This window comes from Oncorhynchus nerka, linkage group LG22 (assembly GCF_034236695.1).
Source record: "Oncorhynchus nerka isolate Pitt River linkage group LG22, Oner_Uvic_2.0, whole genome shotgun sequence".
Taxonomy (NCBI): domain Eukaryota; kingdom Metazoa; phylum Chordata; class Actinopteri; order Salmoniformes; family Salmonidae; genus Oncorhynchus; species Oncorhynchus nerka.
Window position 1 is genome coordinate 85,256,798 of NC_088417.1, and position 18,053 is coordinate 85,274,850.

Genomic DNA, 18,053 nt, shown 5'->3' on the forward strand with positions numbered 1-18,053 from the left:
TGATTACTGATTTGTTTCTTTAATTCAAAGCATGGTTCTTACTCTCCCCCTTGCCTTACATATTTGTCTGTCTCTACCCTCTCTCTCCCAGGAGGAGTGTGGATTCACCAGAGCAGCCATGGACAAGGTTCAGACTAGTTATCTTGGCTCGCTGCAGGAGCTGGGAGATCTACTGAGGAAGAGAGCTGATTCGCTGAAGAGCCTCAAGTTCTGACCAGCAATTACCATCACCCTTCAATCAATATTGTCATACCTAATTATCACTATTATACTGGATCACCTCATCTAACTGCCCCCCCCCCCCCCCCACACACACACAAAGAGCCTTCTCCCTCTGCTCCTCTCAAAGGAGGTGTTGCCTGCTACCAACAGTCTTTCACTTCATCACCTTCCTCTCCTTTTCCACATCTCCCTCACTCTGGGTGTCACTTTATATAACACAGGACTCCCACCATCACTGTTCTCTCTCAGCAAGGAACCACAGATATTTCTGCTTTATTATATGTGATAATGTCACAGAGAAGCTCCTCAAACATACTAAATAAGCAATTTTAGATCTACTCTAATAAATGATTGTACATAGTCCGCAGATGACAGATCAACTACCACAGCAACAACTCCTTGACTGAACGTGAATGAAATAAGAACTAAGCAACATTTTCCCCTTAGTTGTTTTTTCCCGGCCTCTGTTGCTTCCATGGTGATAGATGAGAAGATCTGCTCCTGTTTTTCATGTTGGACTCCACTTCCCGAGCCTGACCTGGCAGCCCACTGTTGTCACTGACACTCTTCTGCTCGTAAGAACAAATGGGGCAGAGATGGTGCTTAGCTTACTGTATGAAAACGAGGACAGCTGAACAAAGAGGGTTCTTGGTGTATTGTACAAGCAAGGAAAGCTGAACGCGGCCCCAACTCTTGACTTTTAGCCAGCAACCTGGGAAACGAGTTGTCTGCACTCCTCTCCGGGCAACCAGTGACTTAATAGGTCAGTTTAGAGCAGATGAGTATACTACAAGGTAGGATCAAAGAGTTAGCCAGCTAACTTGCCTAAATATATATTTTTTTTTTAAAGATGAGCTTAGTCTAATTGACTCAACCACATAGATGTTTAGCTTTCTTAATGAACCTGGTTATCAAAGTTAGCTGGCTAACTCATTGCACCTCTGGTTGGTTTCCTCACCAGTTCCTGCCTTTCAATCCCAAACTCCCCCTTTGTTTTCTTTGTTTGAAACCCTCTGTAGTTATTGGAATACCTGAATCTGAAAAGTAATGTATTTGCATTCTGTCGGTGGAAAGTATATGTAGCTTGCCTGGTTTAGTTAAAAATGGACAGTCAGTGGATGGTTTGTTTTAACACTGTAGGAGAGAAACCAGACAAACGGATAGTTATACAACCTGTTTATTCAGAGGTGCTAGTGTTTACAATGCTGTGGAAACAGTTCTCTGACAATGGCTGAAACCCAAAGTTAAGATATCGAAATGTGAAGGAGACAACCAACGTGTCCGATTTGCAATGAAGATGGGAAATGTTTTTGAAATAGTCCTTCATTGTCTCTTCAGGGTGCATCTCTGCAATGATCTGCCGCAATTCATTTCACTAACCAGAACTGGCAATGGCCGTGTTCGAGAGCATCAAATATGACTCATTATTAGATCGGCATAATTTACCAATGATATATTGCGGTTTTGATCTTCTCTAACATAGCCGTTGTGTCTTAACATTGCTCGTTTATGGCATTTCACCTGCTAGCTACCGATATACATTAGGGTCACGTCCAGTAGCATTGTGGAACGCTCTAAAATGTGTTCTAATCAATGCATTTCTATCTGGAGGCAAACTAAGGGCTCTATTTCAGTCTATCACGGAAGTTCAGCGTGATTGACATTATTAAAGGCAATGTTCGAGTTAGTGCATTTCCACATCTTTGGGGTGAGGGAGCGTGGACATGGTTGGATCAAATTTGGAGAAAGCTGAATTTTATGCAATTCTGTGATCTCTCAACGCTATTAACCAATTAAAGCTCACTATAACTTCCAGCCCCTATTGGATTGGCAGATGATACCTAGCCTGCTTGCTAGCAACCACATGGGGGTGAAGCTAGAATGCTATCCAAATGATCCCGTTATATGGATATCTTTTAGGGGAGACTACGAAACGCATGTCGGCTCAACGATATTGAAGAGACCTATAAACTAGTAGACATGCTTACAGCCGGGGGCACTGAGACGGACTAATATCCATCTCTATATGCTTTGGTTTATTTTATCCTTTTTAAACAAGACGTGGAACAGTTTGATCCTCCCACACTGACCCCCCGGACCCTCTAGAAGCTGTCAGTGGACTCATTGAGGTGCTGAGAACGAAGTGGTCGACAATCTGGAGTGCCATCAATTTATACCCATCCTGTCTCTTTTGCTAGAAAATGGAAAACAAAAACACTGGAATGTCATATATATAAAATGAACAAATCAGTTTGTCTTGAATCAATGTTTGTCTCTGAAAATACAGAGTAGGCTATTTATTAACTGTAGATGAACCACAATCGTGATGTCAAATCAATAGCACAGCGCTGGGTGGAGTTTTGTGTTAAATTTTAATAGATATTCTGTTATTGTCTAGACCTTGCCACAGCTCAGAAACTGTGGAAAAACAAAAATATTAACATTTTACATTCACTACATGATCAGAAAATATACATTTATATGCATTGTTGAAATTTATTTTGCAAGTGCTTAGGCATGATGACCATACAGATACAATGGACTGATGGCCAGTGTTTCTCAATCCATTCCTGGGGGGGTACACACAGTTTTTCTCCAGCTCATCACTAATACACCTGATTAAAGTAATCAGTGGCTTGGTGAAAACTAGTTAATTCAGTTTTAGGGATAGAATGAAAAAGGGGCACTTCTGGGGACCCCCAGGACTGAGTTAAGTGATACTCCATTAGGCCTTTCTAACCCTGGCTCACATCACTGGTACTTCTATAAAGACTAATCCAAATCATCACCTGCGACAGTTATGGGTCACATTGGCTGCATCTACACAGGCAGCCCAATTCTCATCTTTTGACCAGCCAGATGAGCTGATGGGATGTGGAGGGAAAAATATATCAACTGGGCTGCCTGTGTAGGTGCAGCCATTGTCGGATGCAGCTGTGCGACCCAACCGGAACGGCTAAAATCAACAACAAAAAACATCCCAAAAAATTAGGAGAAACACAATGGACAAAAGAATACAACTTATCCTTTTAACAGTGTCTCTCTCACTCCAAGGCTTCATGATCCTGGAGATCAAAATGTAAAACAAGATAACGGGAATAAACTATACATTTTCAGTTAGTTTAAGTAGATACTTCATCAAATATCCTTATCTGTTAATGCTGCAGCAGGTAGCTACATGGTTGCGCTGATGGAGAATGTGTGATTATCCACACAAAAATATTTTCTTTGCATACTAAGACATGCATTATCCCATAGACACACTACATTCACAGGGGTAATAACTACAGTATGGCTGAAAGCGGAACATTTGACCTAAGTCACAGCTCTAGGAACATTACTTTCTTTAATCCTAACCTGTCAGAGCAGTGTCTGGACAGCCCACTGATCTGACAGACTTTCCAACCTATTCTAAACCTCAACACCCTATCTACTATATGTGCACTACATATAGGGAACAGGGTGCCATTTGAGCCAGCTCCCTACTATATATAATTACAGTACTGGAGATAGAGGTCATCTAGAACAGGGTTTTCCCCAAACACAGTCCTGCCCCCCACCAGGGGGCCCCAGGAAAGAGTTTGGGAAAAACTCCTCTGGAGGGGACCTGACCATGTTTTATAACCGTGAATATGAAATAAGAGGACAGTCAACACTACAGTGGTAGAAATAAACTGGTATTCCCACAGGACAGCTAGAGACATCAGTCACAAGGGCAATGTATTTCTGTCCCTCCTAACGGTGCAGCAGACCTGGGTATCTATCAAATACTTGTAAGTATTTCAACGCCAGCAAATTCTAGCCCCGAAGTCATTAGCGACGTGACTACAGGTAAGCAGAAAGCAAAAGGGGCAGGAGGGTTTAATTCCATCTGTTCTCCATCATTCCAGTAGAATGACACCTGAACTACAGGTACAAGTGACAGCTGATCTAGCAGCTCTGAAATGTATGAACTCAGCAAACACTCACTTGGGGCAAACAATGGATGAAATGTTTAAAACCTTAACACATTAAAAAGGAAAACACATTGGATCAAAGGACAGCAATGCAACAACAAATGGCAACAAAATCGGTCAGAGGGCAGGAATCGTATACATGCATGTCAAACCACTCAACCATGTTCTACAAGAAATAGCAACAGGCCTGGACAGGGTCAAATCAAAAACACATCCTCCAGCCACCTGTCAGACGGGTTGAGGTGCTAAATCCACTTCCCAAATGGCACCCTATTCAGACCTGGCCCTCTGGCCAGAAGTAGTGCACTATATGGAATAGGGTGCCATTTTGGACTTATTTCAAGTCTGCAGACCCCTACACCTCGGATAAGGGTTTATACAGATCTTAGTCTCGAGGGAGGAGACCGAAACAAGGATGAAGCCAACTAGAGCCATGACAGATACAGTATCCAACAGGGAACAAAATACATAAAACAAAAACAAATTGGTCCAATAAGTGATCCGATTCCAATTTAGGGGGAAACTATAACATACTGAGGACTGTAAAATAACATTCTAGTCTGATTAAAAGGATTGGCTTCGAGTGTCTTGGATACAAATTAAGCCTGTCTCATAATTAACTAACAATTATAGTTACAGGCAATTTAAATGTACTTTCTGTGCAAATCGTTTTTTAAATGTGAATAGGAGGCGTGTGATTGGGAGTCGGTACACTACTATTGACCAATCAGGACAAACCCCTATATGAATCATGGGAGACAGGGAGTAGAGCAGCTGACTTCCTCTTCTTTGTGAGCTTGGTGACATCATCATCATGGAAGGGTTTGGTTGGTCGACCTCACTGCTCGTGAGCAGCACTCATGCCTCGAACCTGACCTGAACTACGCAGCTGGCGGAGGAAGTAAACAGATTATAGTCACGCATGTGTCACACAGTGAAGGACAAAATGTGTGTCTGTAGGAGAGACTGAGGTGATGGAGTGAACATATTCTCTCTTTCCATCATATATATATATATATAATGTAGCAACAGCTAAATGTACTACATTGTGAACTAATGGCCAATGTTTAGTTCATGAAATAGAGAATAATGTTTCCTCTTTACTAGCAGTCACATCACTTCAACCCATCTCCATCATAGTGAAAACTCTCCTCTTTCCATCTGTAGGCAACATGATACATGCAGAAAGATGGCAGAGAGCAACAGGGTAGGAGCGCTGCCCCAACACCTGGAACCACACACATACCACACTATGGTAATAAGACAGCAAGGGGACAAAAGGTTTCAAAGAGGTAAGGAGGAGAAGAAGTCATGCAGCGGGAGCTGAGGAGCAGAACTGCAGAGAGAGACAGGATGCAGAAGCCATGGAAAAAGAGACAGGATGCAGAAGCCATGGAAAAAGAGAGACAGGATGCAGAAGCCATGGAAAAAGAGACAGGATGCAGAAGCCATGGAAAAAGAGAGACAGGATGCAGACGCCATGGAGACAGGATGCAGACGCCATGGAAAAAGAGAGACAGGATGCAGAAGCCATGGAAAAAAAGAGAGACAGGATGCAGAAGCCATGGAAAAAAAGAGAAACGGAATGAGAGCCCCACATGCAGATAGAACTCCAAAACCACCATAGACAAACGACAGACTGAACCAAAAGCAGATGGTTTCATTAGACAGGCAAGGCAACATGCAGCTGGAAAAAGGGAGAAAAACGTGATGAGCAACAAATTAATGGGGGGGAATCGAGAGAGATGAGAGCAGGTACAGGATGAGTCTCCAACACCACGATGATGTAATTTCCTGTGTCCTGTTGGGGAACTTACTCAGCCTGTCTCTGACCTTTGACCTATAGGGGCGGGGTTACTCTTCCGTTGCCGAGGTTCCTCTAACGGTGCCCTTCTCACGCATCTAAAGGCAGCAGAGTAGAACTGTCAGCTGGACCAATCAGAGAGCTTCATAGGAGGGTCAAAGGTTAAGGCCATAGGGGTTAGTGAGGGTCACGGTCAGTCCTAGATAGGTGATTTGTTGTTTATTGTGGTCCTTGATCCCTCAATGCCTCTGGAATCATGTGTTCGTGACCTTTTCATCACCTCTCCCTATCTATGCACCACAAAAAACAAGTCTAAAACCTATGAAAAAAATGGCAGACATTAATTGTGTGTGTTACCTCTTCCAGCTCTTTCTTGGTCTCTTCCTCCATTCGTCGGATGTCTGCCATGGTCAGCTCCACCCAGTTGTCAATCCAACAGAACAACTGGCGATGGAAGTTAGTGAAAATACGCTTCTCTTGCTTAAGGAGGGAAGATGGGGGAGGAGAGAGGGGGAGAGGGAATGAAAGGAGAGACCAGAGAACAACAATATTAGGCATCAGTCTGTTTTCTCATTGGAGGCCCTAAATGTGAAAAGGAGAAAGAGAGAAAGAGATAAAAGTATTGTACCTTCTGGATAAAGTTCTCTACTTTGGTCTGCAGGCCCCACCACTTGAACTTGACAGTGACCAGTTTGTAGGCACACATCTTAGGACAGTCGGTCTTGTTCATCAGATCGTTCTGTCATAGGAGAAACACAGGAGGGATGAGGACCAATTTTTTTTTTTTTTTCTACAATGTTGATTTTGGAGCATTAACCTCCAGCACCACAAACGAGAGAAGCATGTGTGTCAATATGACTAACTATCACAGACAAGACGGGATATATATGGTGACAGTAGGTAAAACCCTGTACCTTCCATTCAGGTGAGAGCGGTCCTCTGCCTGTCTTTGTAGATTTGAACAGAGCAGGATCTTCCTCTGCTTTATAATCCTGTAGTAAATAACAAAAAACATACCTTACACAACGATAACCTGCTCTGTACATGACAGACTGACCAGGTGAAAGCCATGATCCCTTATTGACGTCACCGGTTAAATCCACTTCAATCAGTGTAGATGAAGGGGAGGAGGTTTAAGAATGATTGTGTATGTGTGCCACTCAAGAGGGTGAATGGGCAAGACAAAAGATTTAAGCCTCTTTAAAACAGTGTATGGTAGCAGGTGCCAGGCGCACTGGTTTGTGTCAAGAACTGTAATGCTGCTGGGTTTTTAACGCTCAACAGTTTACCGTGTGTATCAAGGATGGGTGGTGGACCAAAGAACATCCAGCCAACTTGACACAACTGTTGGAAGCATTGCATTCAATATAGGGCAGCGTCCCTGTGGAATGTTTTTGACACCTTGTATGCTCCCCTGACAAATTGAGGCTGTTCTGAGGTCAAAGGGGGTGTTACAACTCAATTTTTGGAAGGCATTTTTAATGTTTTGTACACTCAGTGTATATACACATTACAACCCATTATAGTCATGTAGGACAGAAAATGCATTACACATGCATACTGACCAGAGTTTCCGTTAGCCGGTCATTTCCACATTTTGGTAGATAAAATAAATGAAAAGCCAATAAAATAAAATTGTAGCCGGCCAAATTGTCCGGGGCTGCCGTTCTGCTGAGGAGAGAGCGAAAGAGAGAGACTTGGCCTAGGCTATTATTGATTGCGAAGATGAAGGCCTTTTTCATTGAAGTAAAACGAAAGTTGGAGTGTATGCCTACAGTGAAAAGCCTACAAGGCACTCATTCACCTCATTAAAAACATCCTCTTTTTTAGGAGGCTAAAACCATGATTTGGTCAAACAGTAAAGTACATTATCCTCATGAATCCTGTACTGAAAGTGTTTGACTGCCTGCCCGTTTCGCTGGGGCCTGCAGCTGTGTTGAGCGAGCCACTCTCTCCCTCTCCCCTTTTCTGGGGGGGAAGAAAATGCTCCAGGAGAAAGAAATCTGTTTTCCCGATTGTATAACATTTTAAAATATGATTGCTTGGAAAACAGCTATCCTGTTGTCACAGATGGAGAGATGATGTGCTCAGCTTTCACACTCTCCACATACGCTGCTGCTACTCTCTCATATAAATAGAAAGATAAATCTGTCTGTCAATCAATCAGTTTCAATATCAACAGTGAAGAGGCCACTCTGGTATGATGGCCTTCTATGCAGAGTTGCAAAGAAAAAGCCATATCTCAGACTGGCCAATAAAAAGAAAAGATTGGCAAAATAACACAGACACTGGACAGAGGAACTCTGCCGAGAAGGCCAGCATCCCGGAGTCGCCTCTTCAACTGTTGATGTTGAGACTGGTGTTTTGCAGGTACTGTTTAATGAAATTGCCAGTTGAGGACTTGTGAGGCATCTGTTTCTCAAACTAGACACTAATGTACTTGTCCTCTTGCTCAGTCCTGCACCGGGGCCTCCTACTCCTCTTTCTATTCTGGTTAGGGCCAGTTTGCGCTGTTCTGTGAAGGGAGTAGTACACAGCGTTGTACGAGATCTTCAGTTTCTTGGCAATTTCTCACATGGAATAGCCTTCATTTCTCAGAACAAGAATAGACTGATGAATTTCATAAAAGTTAGTTGTTTCTGGCCATTTTGAGCCAGTAATCGAACCCCCAAATGCTGATGCTCCAGATAAACAACTAGACTAAAGAAGGCCAGTATCATTGCTTCTTTAGTCAGCACACAGTTTTAAGCTGTGCTAACATAATTGCAAAACGGTTTTCTAATAATCAATTGGCCTTTTAAAATGATAACTTGGATTAGCTAACAACGTGTTATTGGAATCTGCCGTTTCCAGCTACAATAGTCATTTACAACATCAACAATGTCTACACTGTATTTCTAATCAATTTGATGTTATTTTAAATGTACAAAAAATGTGATTTTCTTTCAAAAACAAGGACATTTGTAAGTGACTTCAAACCGTCACTTACAAATGTCCTTGTTTTTGAAAGAAAATCACATTTTTTGTACATTTAAAATAACATCAAATTGATATATATATAGGTTTGGAGTCACTTACAAATGTCCTTGTTTTTGAAAGAAAAATCACATTTTTTGTACATTTAAAATAACATCAAATTGATCAGATATACAGTGTAGACATCGTTGATGTTGTAAATGGCTATTGTAGCTGGAAACGGCAGATTTTTTAATGGACTATCTACATCGGCGTACAGAGGCCCATATATATATATATATACACACACACACACACACACACACACACACACACACAAAAGTATGTGGACACCCCTTCAAATGAGTGGATTTGGCTATTTCAGCCACACCAGTTGCTGACTGATGTATAAAATTGAGCACACAGCCATGCAATCTCCATAGACAAACACTGTCAGTAGAATGGCTTTACTGAAGTGCTCGGTGACTTTCAAAGTGGCACCGTCATAGGATTCAACCTTTCCAACAAGTCAGTACTTCAAATGTCTGCCCTGCTAGGGCTGCCCCGGTCAACTGTAAGTGCTCTTGTTGTGAAGTGAAAATGTCTAGGAGCAACAGCAGCTTAGCTGCGAAGTGGTAGGCTACACAAACTCACCAAACGGGACCGCCGAGTACTGAAGCGCATAGCTCGTAAAAATAGTCTGTCCTCGGTTGGAACACTCAGTACCGAGTTCCAAACTGCCTCTGGAAGCAACGTCAGCACAAGAACTGTTCGTCGGGAGCTTCATGAAATGGGTTTCCATGGCCGAGAAGCTGCCTGAGATCACACACAAGCCTAAGATCACCATGTACAATGCCAAGTGTCGGCTGGAGTGGTGTAAAGCTCGCCGCCATTGGACTGGAAATGCCTTCTCTGGAGTGATGAATCACACTTCACCATCTAGCAGTCTGCCGGCCGGATCGGAGTTTGGTGGATGCCAGTAGAACGGTACCTGCCCAAATGCATAGTGCCCACTGTGAAGTTGGTGGAGGAGGAATAAACGGTCTGGGGCTGTTTTTCATGGTTCAGGCTCCTTAGTTCCAGTGAAAGGAAATCTTAACGCTACAGCATATAATGACATTGTAGTCAATTCTGTGCTTCTAATTATGTGGCAATAGTTTGGGAAAGGCCCTCTCCTGTTTCAGCATGACAATGCGCCCCTGCACAAAGTGAGGTCCTTACAGAAATGGTTTGTAAAGATCAGTGTAGAAGAACTTGACTGTCCTGCACAGAGCCCTGACTTTAAGCCCATCAAATACCTTTGGGATGAATTGGAACACTGACTGCGAGCCAGGCCTTATCGACCAACATCAGCGCCCAACCTCACTAATGCTCTTGCTTCCATTTGGCCACAAGACCCCGCAGCAATGTTCCAATATCTAGTGGAAAACCTTCCCAGAAGAGTGGAGGCTGTTATAGCAGCAAATGGGGGGGACCAAATTCATATTCATGCCCATGATTGTGGAATAAGATGTTCGACGAGCAGGTGTCCACATACTATTTGATCATGTAGTGCACATAAAAGGAAGAGAAGCTTACGCTTAGCCCCAGAGAGATAGCATACCGCAGGCATATTTCTACGACATCGACATTCATTTCTTTATACTTGTCAGATTGGCTACTCAAATACAATTTTATTGGTGCCAAATACTTTTCAACTGCTACACCTGTTGTAAGAAAAATATTTGCTAAAAAAAAGAAAGAAATAGTAACACAATTTTGAATCCAACAATAATGAGGCTATGTACAAAGAGTACCAGTACTGAATGAACGTGCATGGGTACGAGGTAGCTGAGCTAATACAGTACGCCCTACAGTATGCCCAGGGCCTTCAGAAAGTATTCACACCCCTCAACCTTTTACACATTTTGTTGTGTTACAGCCTGAGTGTAAAATGGATTAAATTGAAGAAAGAAAATTACTGGCCTACGAACAATATCCCATAAAGTGGAATTGTGTTTTTTGAAATTGTTACAAATTGCTAAAAAATGAAAATCTAAAATGTCTTGAGCCAATAAGTATTTAAGCCCTTTGTTATGGCATTAATATAGGCCTAATTAGTGGTCAAATCTCCGACAGCTGAACCGTGAGTTGGGACAATGATTGTTTTAGGAAAGTAAAAAAACAAAATAGGCTATAAAATGTTGCATATGCTACACATCAAAACAAGGAATAGTGTTTCTGTAATTAGCTATAGGCTGCTTTTAAAGGACATGTACATGAGGCTCATTTAGCCAATATGATGGCGCTGGCTGTGTGAGTGGATGGCTTAATGGGTACGCACCCAATGCATATGGATGACTGATACATTTCTCAAATGTCCAATAAATACAAATCTCAAGGTAACATGTGCGGTGCAACATTTTCCTAATAGAAACCCTGATACTGACAACAATATACATATACAGTACAGCTCATTCTAGTCCTGCCGGAGAGAACACGCACACAGGGAAACTCATGACATGGAGTTGTATATATACTATTGTTCATTGAGTTAATAGTATGTGGAATGAAGTGTGTAGAATCAGAAGAGTGGATGATATGACGCTCTGGGGAACAGAGATCAACGCCATGCCCTTATAATGCAGGAAAGCCATTGGAGCAGCATGATGGCAGGCACACACACAACCACACACAGGCTCTCCCCTTGTCCCCATTTGTATCCGTCAGGCCTGTGTGTGTACCTGCAGCAGATGGCCCCTCAGATTAAGGCGTGGCCCTACCACTGATCCCCTCGTGTTATTACATGGCTGCTGTGGGTACTGTACAGGAGTCGCTGCACTGTAGTCCTGGTACACTACCGGCTGAGTGGTCAGTCAGTATTGTACATGAGACTAACACTACAGACACAGTAGCCTGACTACAGACAGAGAAGAGCATGGTTTCTCAGCTACAGTGCTTGGGGACACCCATCCATTTTGTTCTAGTCATTGGCTGCGGTCCAAACACTTAAAAAGACACACCCTCGTCCACCTTATGCCCTTGGGGGAATCCCCGTCGCCATCTTGGAGGGTGGTCCAAATGACTGGCCAAGCAAGGGAGGTTTACAACATAAGCCCCTCAGCCCTCGTTTTTAGTCGGCTTTGCGAGTGTACAATTATGTTCGCTCCGGGCCTGAAACTCCCCATAATTCAATTTACGACGATTGTACATCCGCTAAGAAAAATCTGCAAAAACTTAAAAACAACAATGGAGAAGTCAACATACAAGTGTAAGTAAAAACAAATGCAAATAAGTTAGAAATGTTGCTACTACGTAAAAAGTAAATATGTTTTTGTTTGGTTATCTTTTGGAAATTGTAGGAAAAAAATGTTTTTCCTTCAGAAGTTCCCGCTAGGCAGGATAATGTTAGCTAGCTATCATACAGCAGGCGTATATTAATAATGATATATTTAATATAAGTAGACAGGCACTCATAATTGACTGTAGCGCATATAAGCACCCACCATCTACCGGATGATCGAGTGACGAATTTCCAGCCGAGGGCGGTCCATTTAAAACTCATTCCTTCCTCCTTCGCCCTGCAAGTGTATACTCGTCAGACCTCATGAATTTCCAGCCAAGGGCGGTCCATTTAAAACTCATTCCTTCCTCCTTCGCCCTGCAAGTGTATACTCGTCAGACCTCATGAATTTCCAGCCGAGGGCGGTCCATTTAAAACTCATTCCTTCCTCCCTCGCCCTGCAAGTGTATACTCGTCAGACGTCATGATACGTCATCAGAAGTGTCCACTTAATATGAGGGCTGAGGGGATAGGGTGTGTCTTTAAAGTGTTTGGACCGCAGCCATTGATGTACTGAATCAGATGTGAGCGCTGTGCACCACCAGAGGGCAGCTCTCTGAAAGACACACCACTCGAGTTTTGGTCAGTTAGGGAAATAAAAGTGCTGAAACATGTTGGCTCACTATTTATAAAGAAGATGGAGAACAAGCTATAGGATGAAAAATACTGGAGTTTTGGTGTAGGTACAGACAACTAGTGCTAGATAACACTACCTATAGTAACAAAACATTTATAAAAATGTACAAATCTATACTTTGAGTCAAATATCGATTGTCCCAAAAATGATATTGCGATACGTAATTGTATCCATCACTACTACACAGGGTCAAGTCTACTAGCAGAAATCTCCTGATTAAGCTGTTATGTTAGGTCCTGTACAATATGGCACGTCAGCGGTATGTCAGTAAGGTGATGTATAGATCAGAGTTTCTACACAGTGCCTTGCGCAGGCCTATCCTCTGGAGGACAGGAATGGGCTGCCAGGCTAACAGCAGCAGACACAGGACTAGGAATGACACTAGACTGGCAGGCTAACAGCAGCAGACACAGGACTAGGAATGACACTAGACTGGCAGGCTAACAGCAGCAGACACAGGACTAGGAATGACACTAGACTGGCAGGCTAACAGCAGCAGACACAGGACTAGGAATGACACTAGACTGGCAGGCTAACAGCAGCAGACACAGGACTAGGAATGACACTAGACTGGCAGGCTAACAGCAGCAGACACAGGACTAGGAATGACACTAGACTGGCAGGCTAACAGCAGCAGACACAGGACTAGGAATGACACTAGACTGGCAGGCTAACAGCAGCAGACACAGGACTAGGAATGACACTAGACTGGCAGGCTAACAGCAGCAGACACAGGACTAGGAATGACACTAGACTGGCAGGCTAACAGCAGCAGACACAGGACTAGGAATGACACTAGACTGGCAGGCTAACAGCAGCAGACACAGGACTAGGAATGACACTAGACTGGCAGGCTAACAGCAGCAGACAGGACTAGGAATGACACTAGACTGGCAGGAATCTTTCATGGACAGAAGCATGTAACACAAACGTTAGAGGAGCAGACTGTGCGACTAACAAGGAACTTTGTTCCGGTGTTGGCATGAAAATCTCCCCCCTGACAGAATCCCCCACCCTGCAACTTGCAATGCTAGTTGAGATTTCTGATCATGTCAGGCTGCGTTTCATTTGATTTTTTATGGTTGTTTGATCGCGGGGGAGACACTAGTAATGTCTGCAGTTTTCGGCTTGGCTTTTTGTTTCAAGTGTATTAGTCTATGAATAAATCTCTTTGCCAAAATTCGTTCTCTCTCCCATGTCTTATTCAACTAGTAGTTGTTCTGAAATGTTCATTGCTTGTCTACATTTTTCTCCCTCCTCTGTTTAATATAACACACATACATGATTATTTTCGGTTGCCTATCCTGACGTGAAGTTTGTTCTATAGAAAGTATTTGACTCTGATGTGTGCCACAAAGTATGACACTAGACACAAAATTAAGGAAATTAGAAGGGGGGTTTCGGCAAGGCCATTTTCTTGCCTGCCGAAATTCCACCCCCACCCCTTCCAGCTTGGGACTGCAAGGCCTGACACACTTCAGAATCATTTTTCTAGCTCATGTTGACTAGTAGTGTGTGCCAAAGAAAGTATTTGACTCTAGCAACAAAATTAAGGAAATTAGAAAATAGCCTTCTAATTTCCTTAAATTTGTGGCTAGAGTCAAATACTTTCTGTGGCACACAGGCAAGCAATAAACATTTCAGAACAACTACTAGTCAAATAAGACATGGGAGAGATGCCGAATTTTGGCAAAGAGATTTATTTATAGACTATTTGTTTCAAATGTGAAAACTGCAGATAATACTAGTGCCTCCCCCGTGATCAAACCGACATAAAATGAAACGCAGCCTAACATGATCAGAAATCTCAACTAGCAAGTCGCAGCAATGAAGAATTGAGTGAGTGCACGTTCATGCGAAGGGGGGGGTTCTGGCTGTGAGGTAGACTGACAGAGACAACCAGTCCACATGCAGTGACACAACTCCACGTGGGGGAGACAAATACCCTGGTGACATAACCATCAGTGCCTGGGACAGGGGACAGACTACATTACCACTTGGGAAAAGAGCCATCTTGATGTCACTGATCTAACATGGCTGAGTGGTTAAAAACTCACTGCTTTAGCCAATACAGTGATGTCAGGTCTGATGCGCAATAGAGGAATGATCCATTTTTTCAAATAGTGTTCCACGTATTCAACTAGTGTGTGTGCGCGTACGCCCACTCACCCCATGGGCCACCACATCTTTGTCTGCGATGTCGATGGGAATCACCTCCACTGTCTTCCACGTAGGACCATCCAAGTCGTGCACGTTTTCTAGAGTTCCCATGTCAGGTTTGTGCCACGTCTCAATCTTTATCAGGAAGTCATCTTTCATATACTCGTTCTGGAGGGAGAGGAGGAGAGAAGAAAAGTGAGCAATGAAAGAAAAGGAGACTAATCAAATCTCTGTCCATGTTTTAATCTAGCCTGGCAAAGCATAAATTCATTCTTGCTGATGTGGGTCAGGATGGCGGCCATGTTGGGTGTACCATTCCAAATGGTTGATAAGTTGATTCTATGGATTCTGTGGTGGGAAGGAAACTAATTCCAAGAAGGCTTTAGTGTTCACTTCCTCTATATAGTAGCCTTAAAATGTCAGCCAATTGCAAGCTTGAGAATGCCTTGAATGGAGAACCAATGGGAATCTCATACTGAGAAAGTCTTGCATGGAGTCCTGGGATGCCTAAGGCCTATTTAAACCCCACAGCTAAGCTAATTAACTGATTATCTGTTTGGGCTTGTGGGTGCAGTCTAATGCTACAGTATGTTGTTGAATAGTACTAGTCACTGGTCATTTCCCACACCTATCTTTCGGCCACTAAAAACCTAGCTAGGCAGAAATCTAGTTTCCTCTGGTTTGGCTTTAAAGATCCTATCACTCCTCTATCTTAAGACATATAGGCTGTGAGAACTGGTTAGAACCTGTTCTCATTCGTATGTTTTTTCTATGGAAGTGGAACCAATTACCCCTTATCTCTTTTGTAAGCTCGCCTCCCCCTTGGAGGGGTAAGCAGTTCATTGTGTAAATTACTTATATAAAGACTGATTGTAAAATCTTTGAGATCCGCTGTGGTATATGCTGAGAATTCCTTTCCAGTATGTCCTGAAGGTTACTCTCCGGGTTCATCCTGAGAGTGATCTTCCTTGCAATTGCTTGAATAAACCTCTTATTGCTGATAGATGACTTCTGCCTAATTCCTCAAACAAGTTTTCCCTCAACAGGCTGAAACGGCATGGCTGGTTAGTGCACTACTTCACTCTGCCTAGCTAACTGTGGTGTGATAGCATTAGCAACATAGCTAGCTACACAACGCCACCACGCCATAAGTCACTAATGGGATCGAGTGTCTCAAATACATTCACACAACAAACCTAGCCCACACAGACAATAGCTGGGGGAATATGAGAAAGGGAGATACCTAGTCAGTTGCACAATAACGCATTTCAACCAAAATGTGTCTTCCGCATTTAAGTCAACCCCTCAATCAGAGAGGTGAGGGGGGGCTGCTTTAATCAACGTCATCGGCGCCCGTATAGCAGTTTTTGGGGATTAACTGCCTTGCTCAAGGGCAGAAGAGCAGACTTTCCCACCTTGCCGGCTCAGGGATTCGAACCAGCGACCTTTCCATTACTGGCCCAACGCTCTTAACCGCAAGGCCCCAGTGTGCATGTGTTTGTGTCAGTTCACTCACTACTCACCGTTATAACTGCCGCAGATGGAGAAAACAAGCAACAGAAGAAAAAGGGAAACAGTTTACTTTCAATAAAATAATCAGTGACAAATTACAATGTAGGCCAGTACCTTGCCAGAAGATGCCGACCCTACCGTTATGCTTGTTAATACTGAGCGCAATCATGGTTACATTAAGACACATTTGAACCCGATGTGCGATATGGGATGGAAAACGTACCTCAATGCAGGGATGGGATATGCCACTGTACTCCAAATTGTACCTTTATCCACACTGCTACGTCGAGAAGACTGAAATACTGCTATCATTTTGCAATGGCAGTGTCGGCCAATCAGCTCCTTTTGTTCAACGTGACCTGCCATTCCATAATGGCTGCTGTGGGTACTGCTAGCTAGCATGAGGATGAAAGAAAAGCAGTTTTTCTTCGTGATGGAGCAGTGTGGATAAAGGTAACATTTGGAGTACAGTGGCATATCCCATCCCTGCATTGAGGTACGTTTTCCGTCCCATATCTTGCACCGGCTCCAGTGTCTTAATGTAACCATGATTACGTTCCAACCCCAGTGCAGCTGATTGTAAACCAACGTAACAGTAGGGTTGGTATCTTCTTGCAAGCCAGTCCCAATCAGAGATGGGCTCAATTGAGTGTTTAAACTAGAGTTCTGGTACTCACCGGTGCGACAGTATGGGTAGGCATTCCAGGCTTTTTCATGGAAAACTAATGCTCCCTCTGGTGCAATATACCTCAACCAGCCTGGGACTTTACTGCAAAGAGAGAGAGAGACAGGAGTCAATCAGCTGAGTGTGTATGGCTGCATTTACACAGGCAGTCCAACTCGGATCTTTTGACCAATCAGATCATCCCTTTTGCCAATAATTGACTCTTGGCTAAGCCCCACCCCTTTGGTTATTGTCACTACCTTGGTCAATATTTTCCCGGGAAGCTCAATTGCCCATCACAATGACCTCAAACTGTGTTTCTAATACACAATAAAAAATAAGCAGACTACCCCTTGCTAATCAGGAGACTCTCGGGTATGTTGTAGTGGACTGTAATTACAATTGCTTCACGGGAACATGGTAAAATGTATTTTAGTAGGCCTCCCGAGTGGGGAAGTGGTCTAAGGCACTGCATCGCAGTGCTAGCTGTGCCACTAGGGTTCAAGCCCAGGCTCTGTCTCAGCCGGCCGCGCCCGGGGTACCCATGGGACGGCGCACAATTGGCCCAGCGTCATCAGGGTTAGGGGAGGGCTGGCAGGGATGTCCTTATCCCATCGCGCACTAGCGACTCCTGTGGCGGGCCGGGCACAGTGCATGTTGACACGGTTGCCAGGTGTACTGTGTTTCCTCTGACACATTGGTGCGGCTGGTTTCCGGGTTAAATGGGCATTGTATCAAGAAGCACTGCGGCTTGGTTGTGTTTTGGAGGACGCAAGGCTCTCGAACGTCGCATCTCTCAAGTCCGTACGGAAGTTGCAGCG

At 43.6% G+C, this 18,053-nt stretch overlaps 2 protein-coding genes across 5 annotated transcripts in view; one reads left to right on the top strand and one right to left on the bottom strand.

Annotated features, from left to right (window-relative positions):
- The window catches only part of LOC115104817 (N-alpha-acetyltransferase 25, NatB auxiliary subunit-like), a 55,382-nt gene extending 52,910 nt beyond the window's left edge, over positions 1-2,472 (top strand). For all 4 annotated transcript variants that reach the window (XM_065007506.1, XM_065007507.1, XM_065007509.1 and 1 more), the window contains one exon: positions 92-2,472. In XM_065007506.1, the coding sequence (XP_064863578.1) occupies positions 92-214 (123 nt within the window). In that variant the 3' untranslated portion in view covers positions 215-2,472. The remainder of the gene's footprint in view (positions 1-91) is intronic.
- Positions 2,473-2,575: 103 nt separating this feature from the next.
- LOC115105913 (phosphatidylinositol transfer protein beta isoform-like) overlaps positions 2,576-18,053 on the bottom strand; it is a 30,987-nt gene continuing 15,509 nt past the window's right edge. The window contains exons 4-10 of the mRNA XM_029628412.2: positions 17,246-17,337; positions 16,580-16,587; positions 15,066-15,224; positions 6,897-6,974; positions 6,611-6,721; positions 6,340-6,462; positions 2,576-5,067 (exon numbers count right to left, since the gene is read on the bottom strand). Of these exons, the coding sequence (XP_029484272.1) occupies positions 5,017-5,067; positions 6,340-6,462; positions 6,611-6,721; positions 6,897-6,974; positions 15,066-15,224; positions 16,580-16,587; positions 17,246-17,337 (622 nt within the window). The 3' untranslated portion in view covers positions 2,576-5,016. The remainder of the gene's footprint in view (positions 5,068-6,339; positions 6,463-6,610; positions 6,722-6,896; positions 6,975-15,065; positions 15,225-16,579; positions 16,588-17,245; positions 17,338-18,053) is intronic.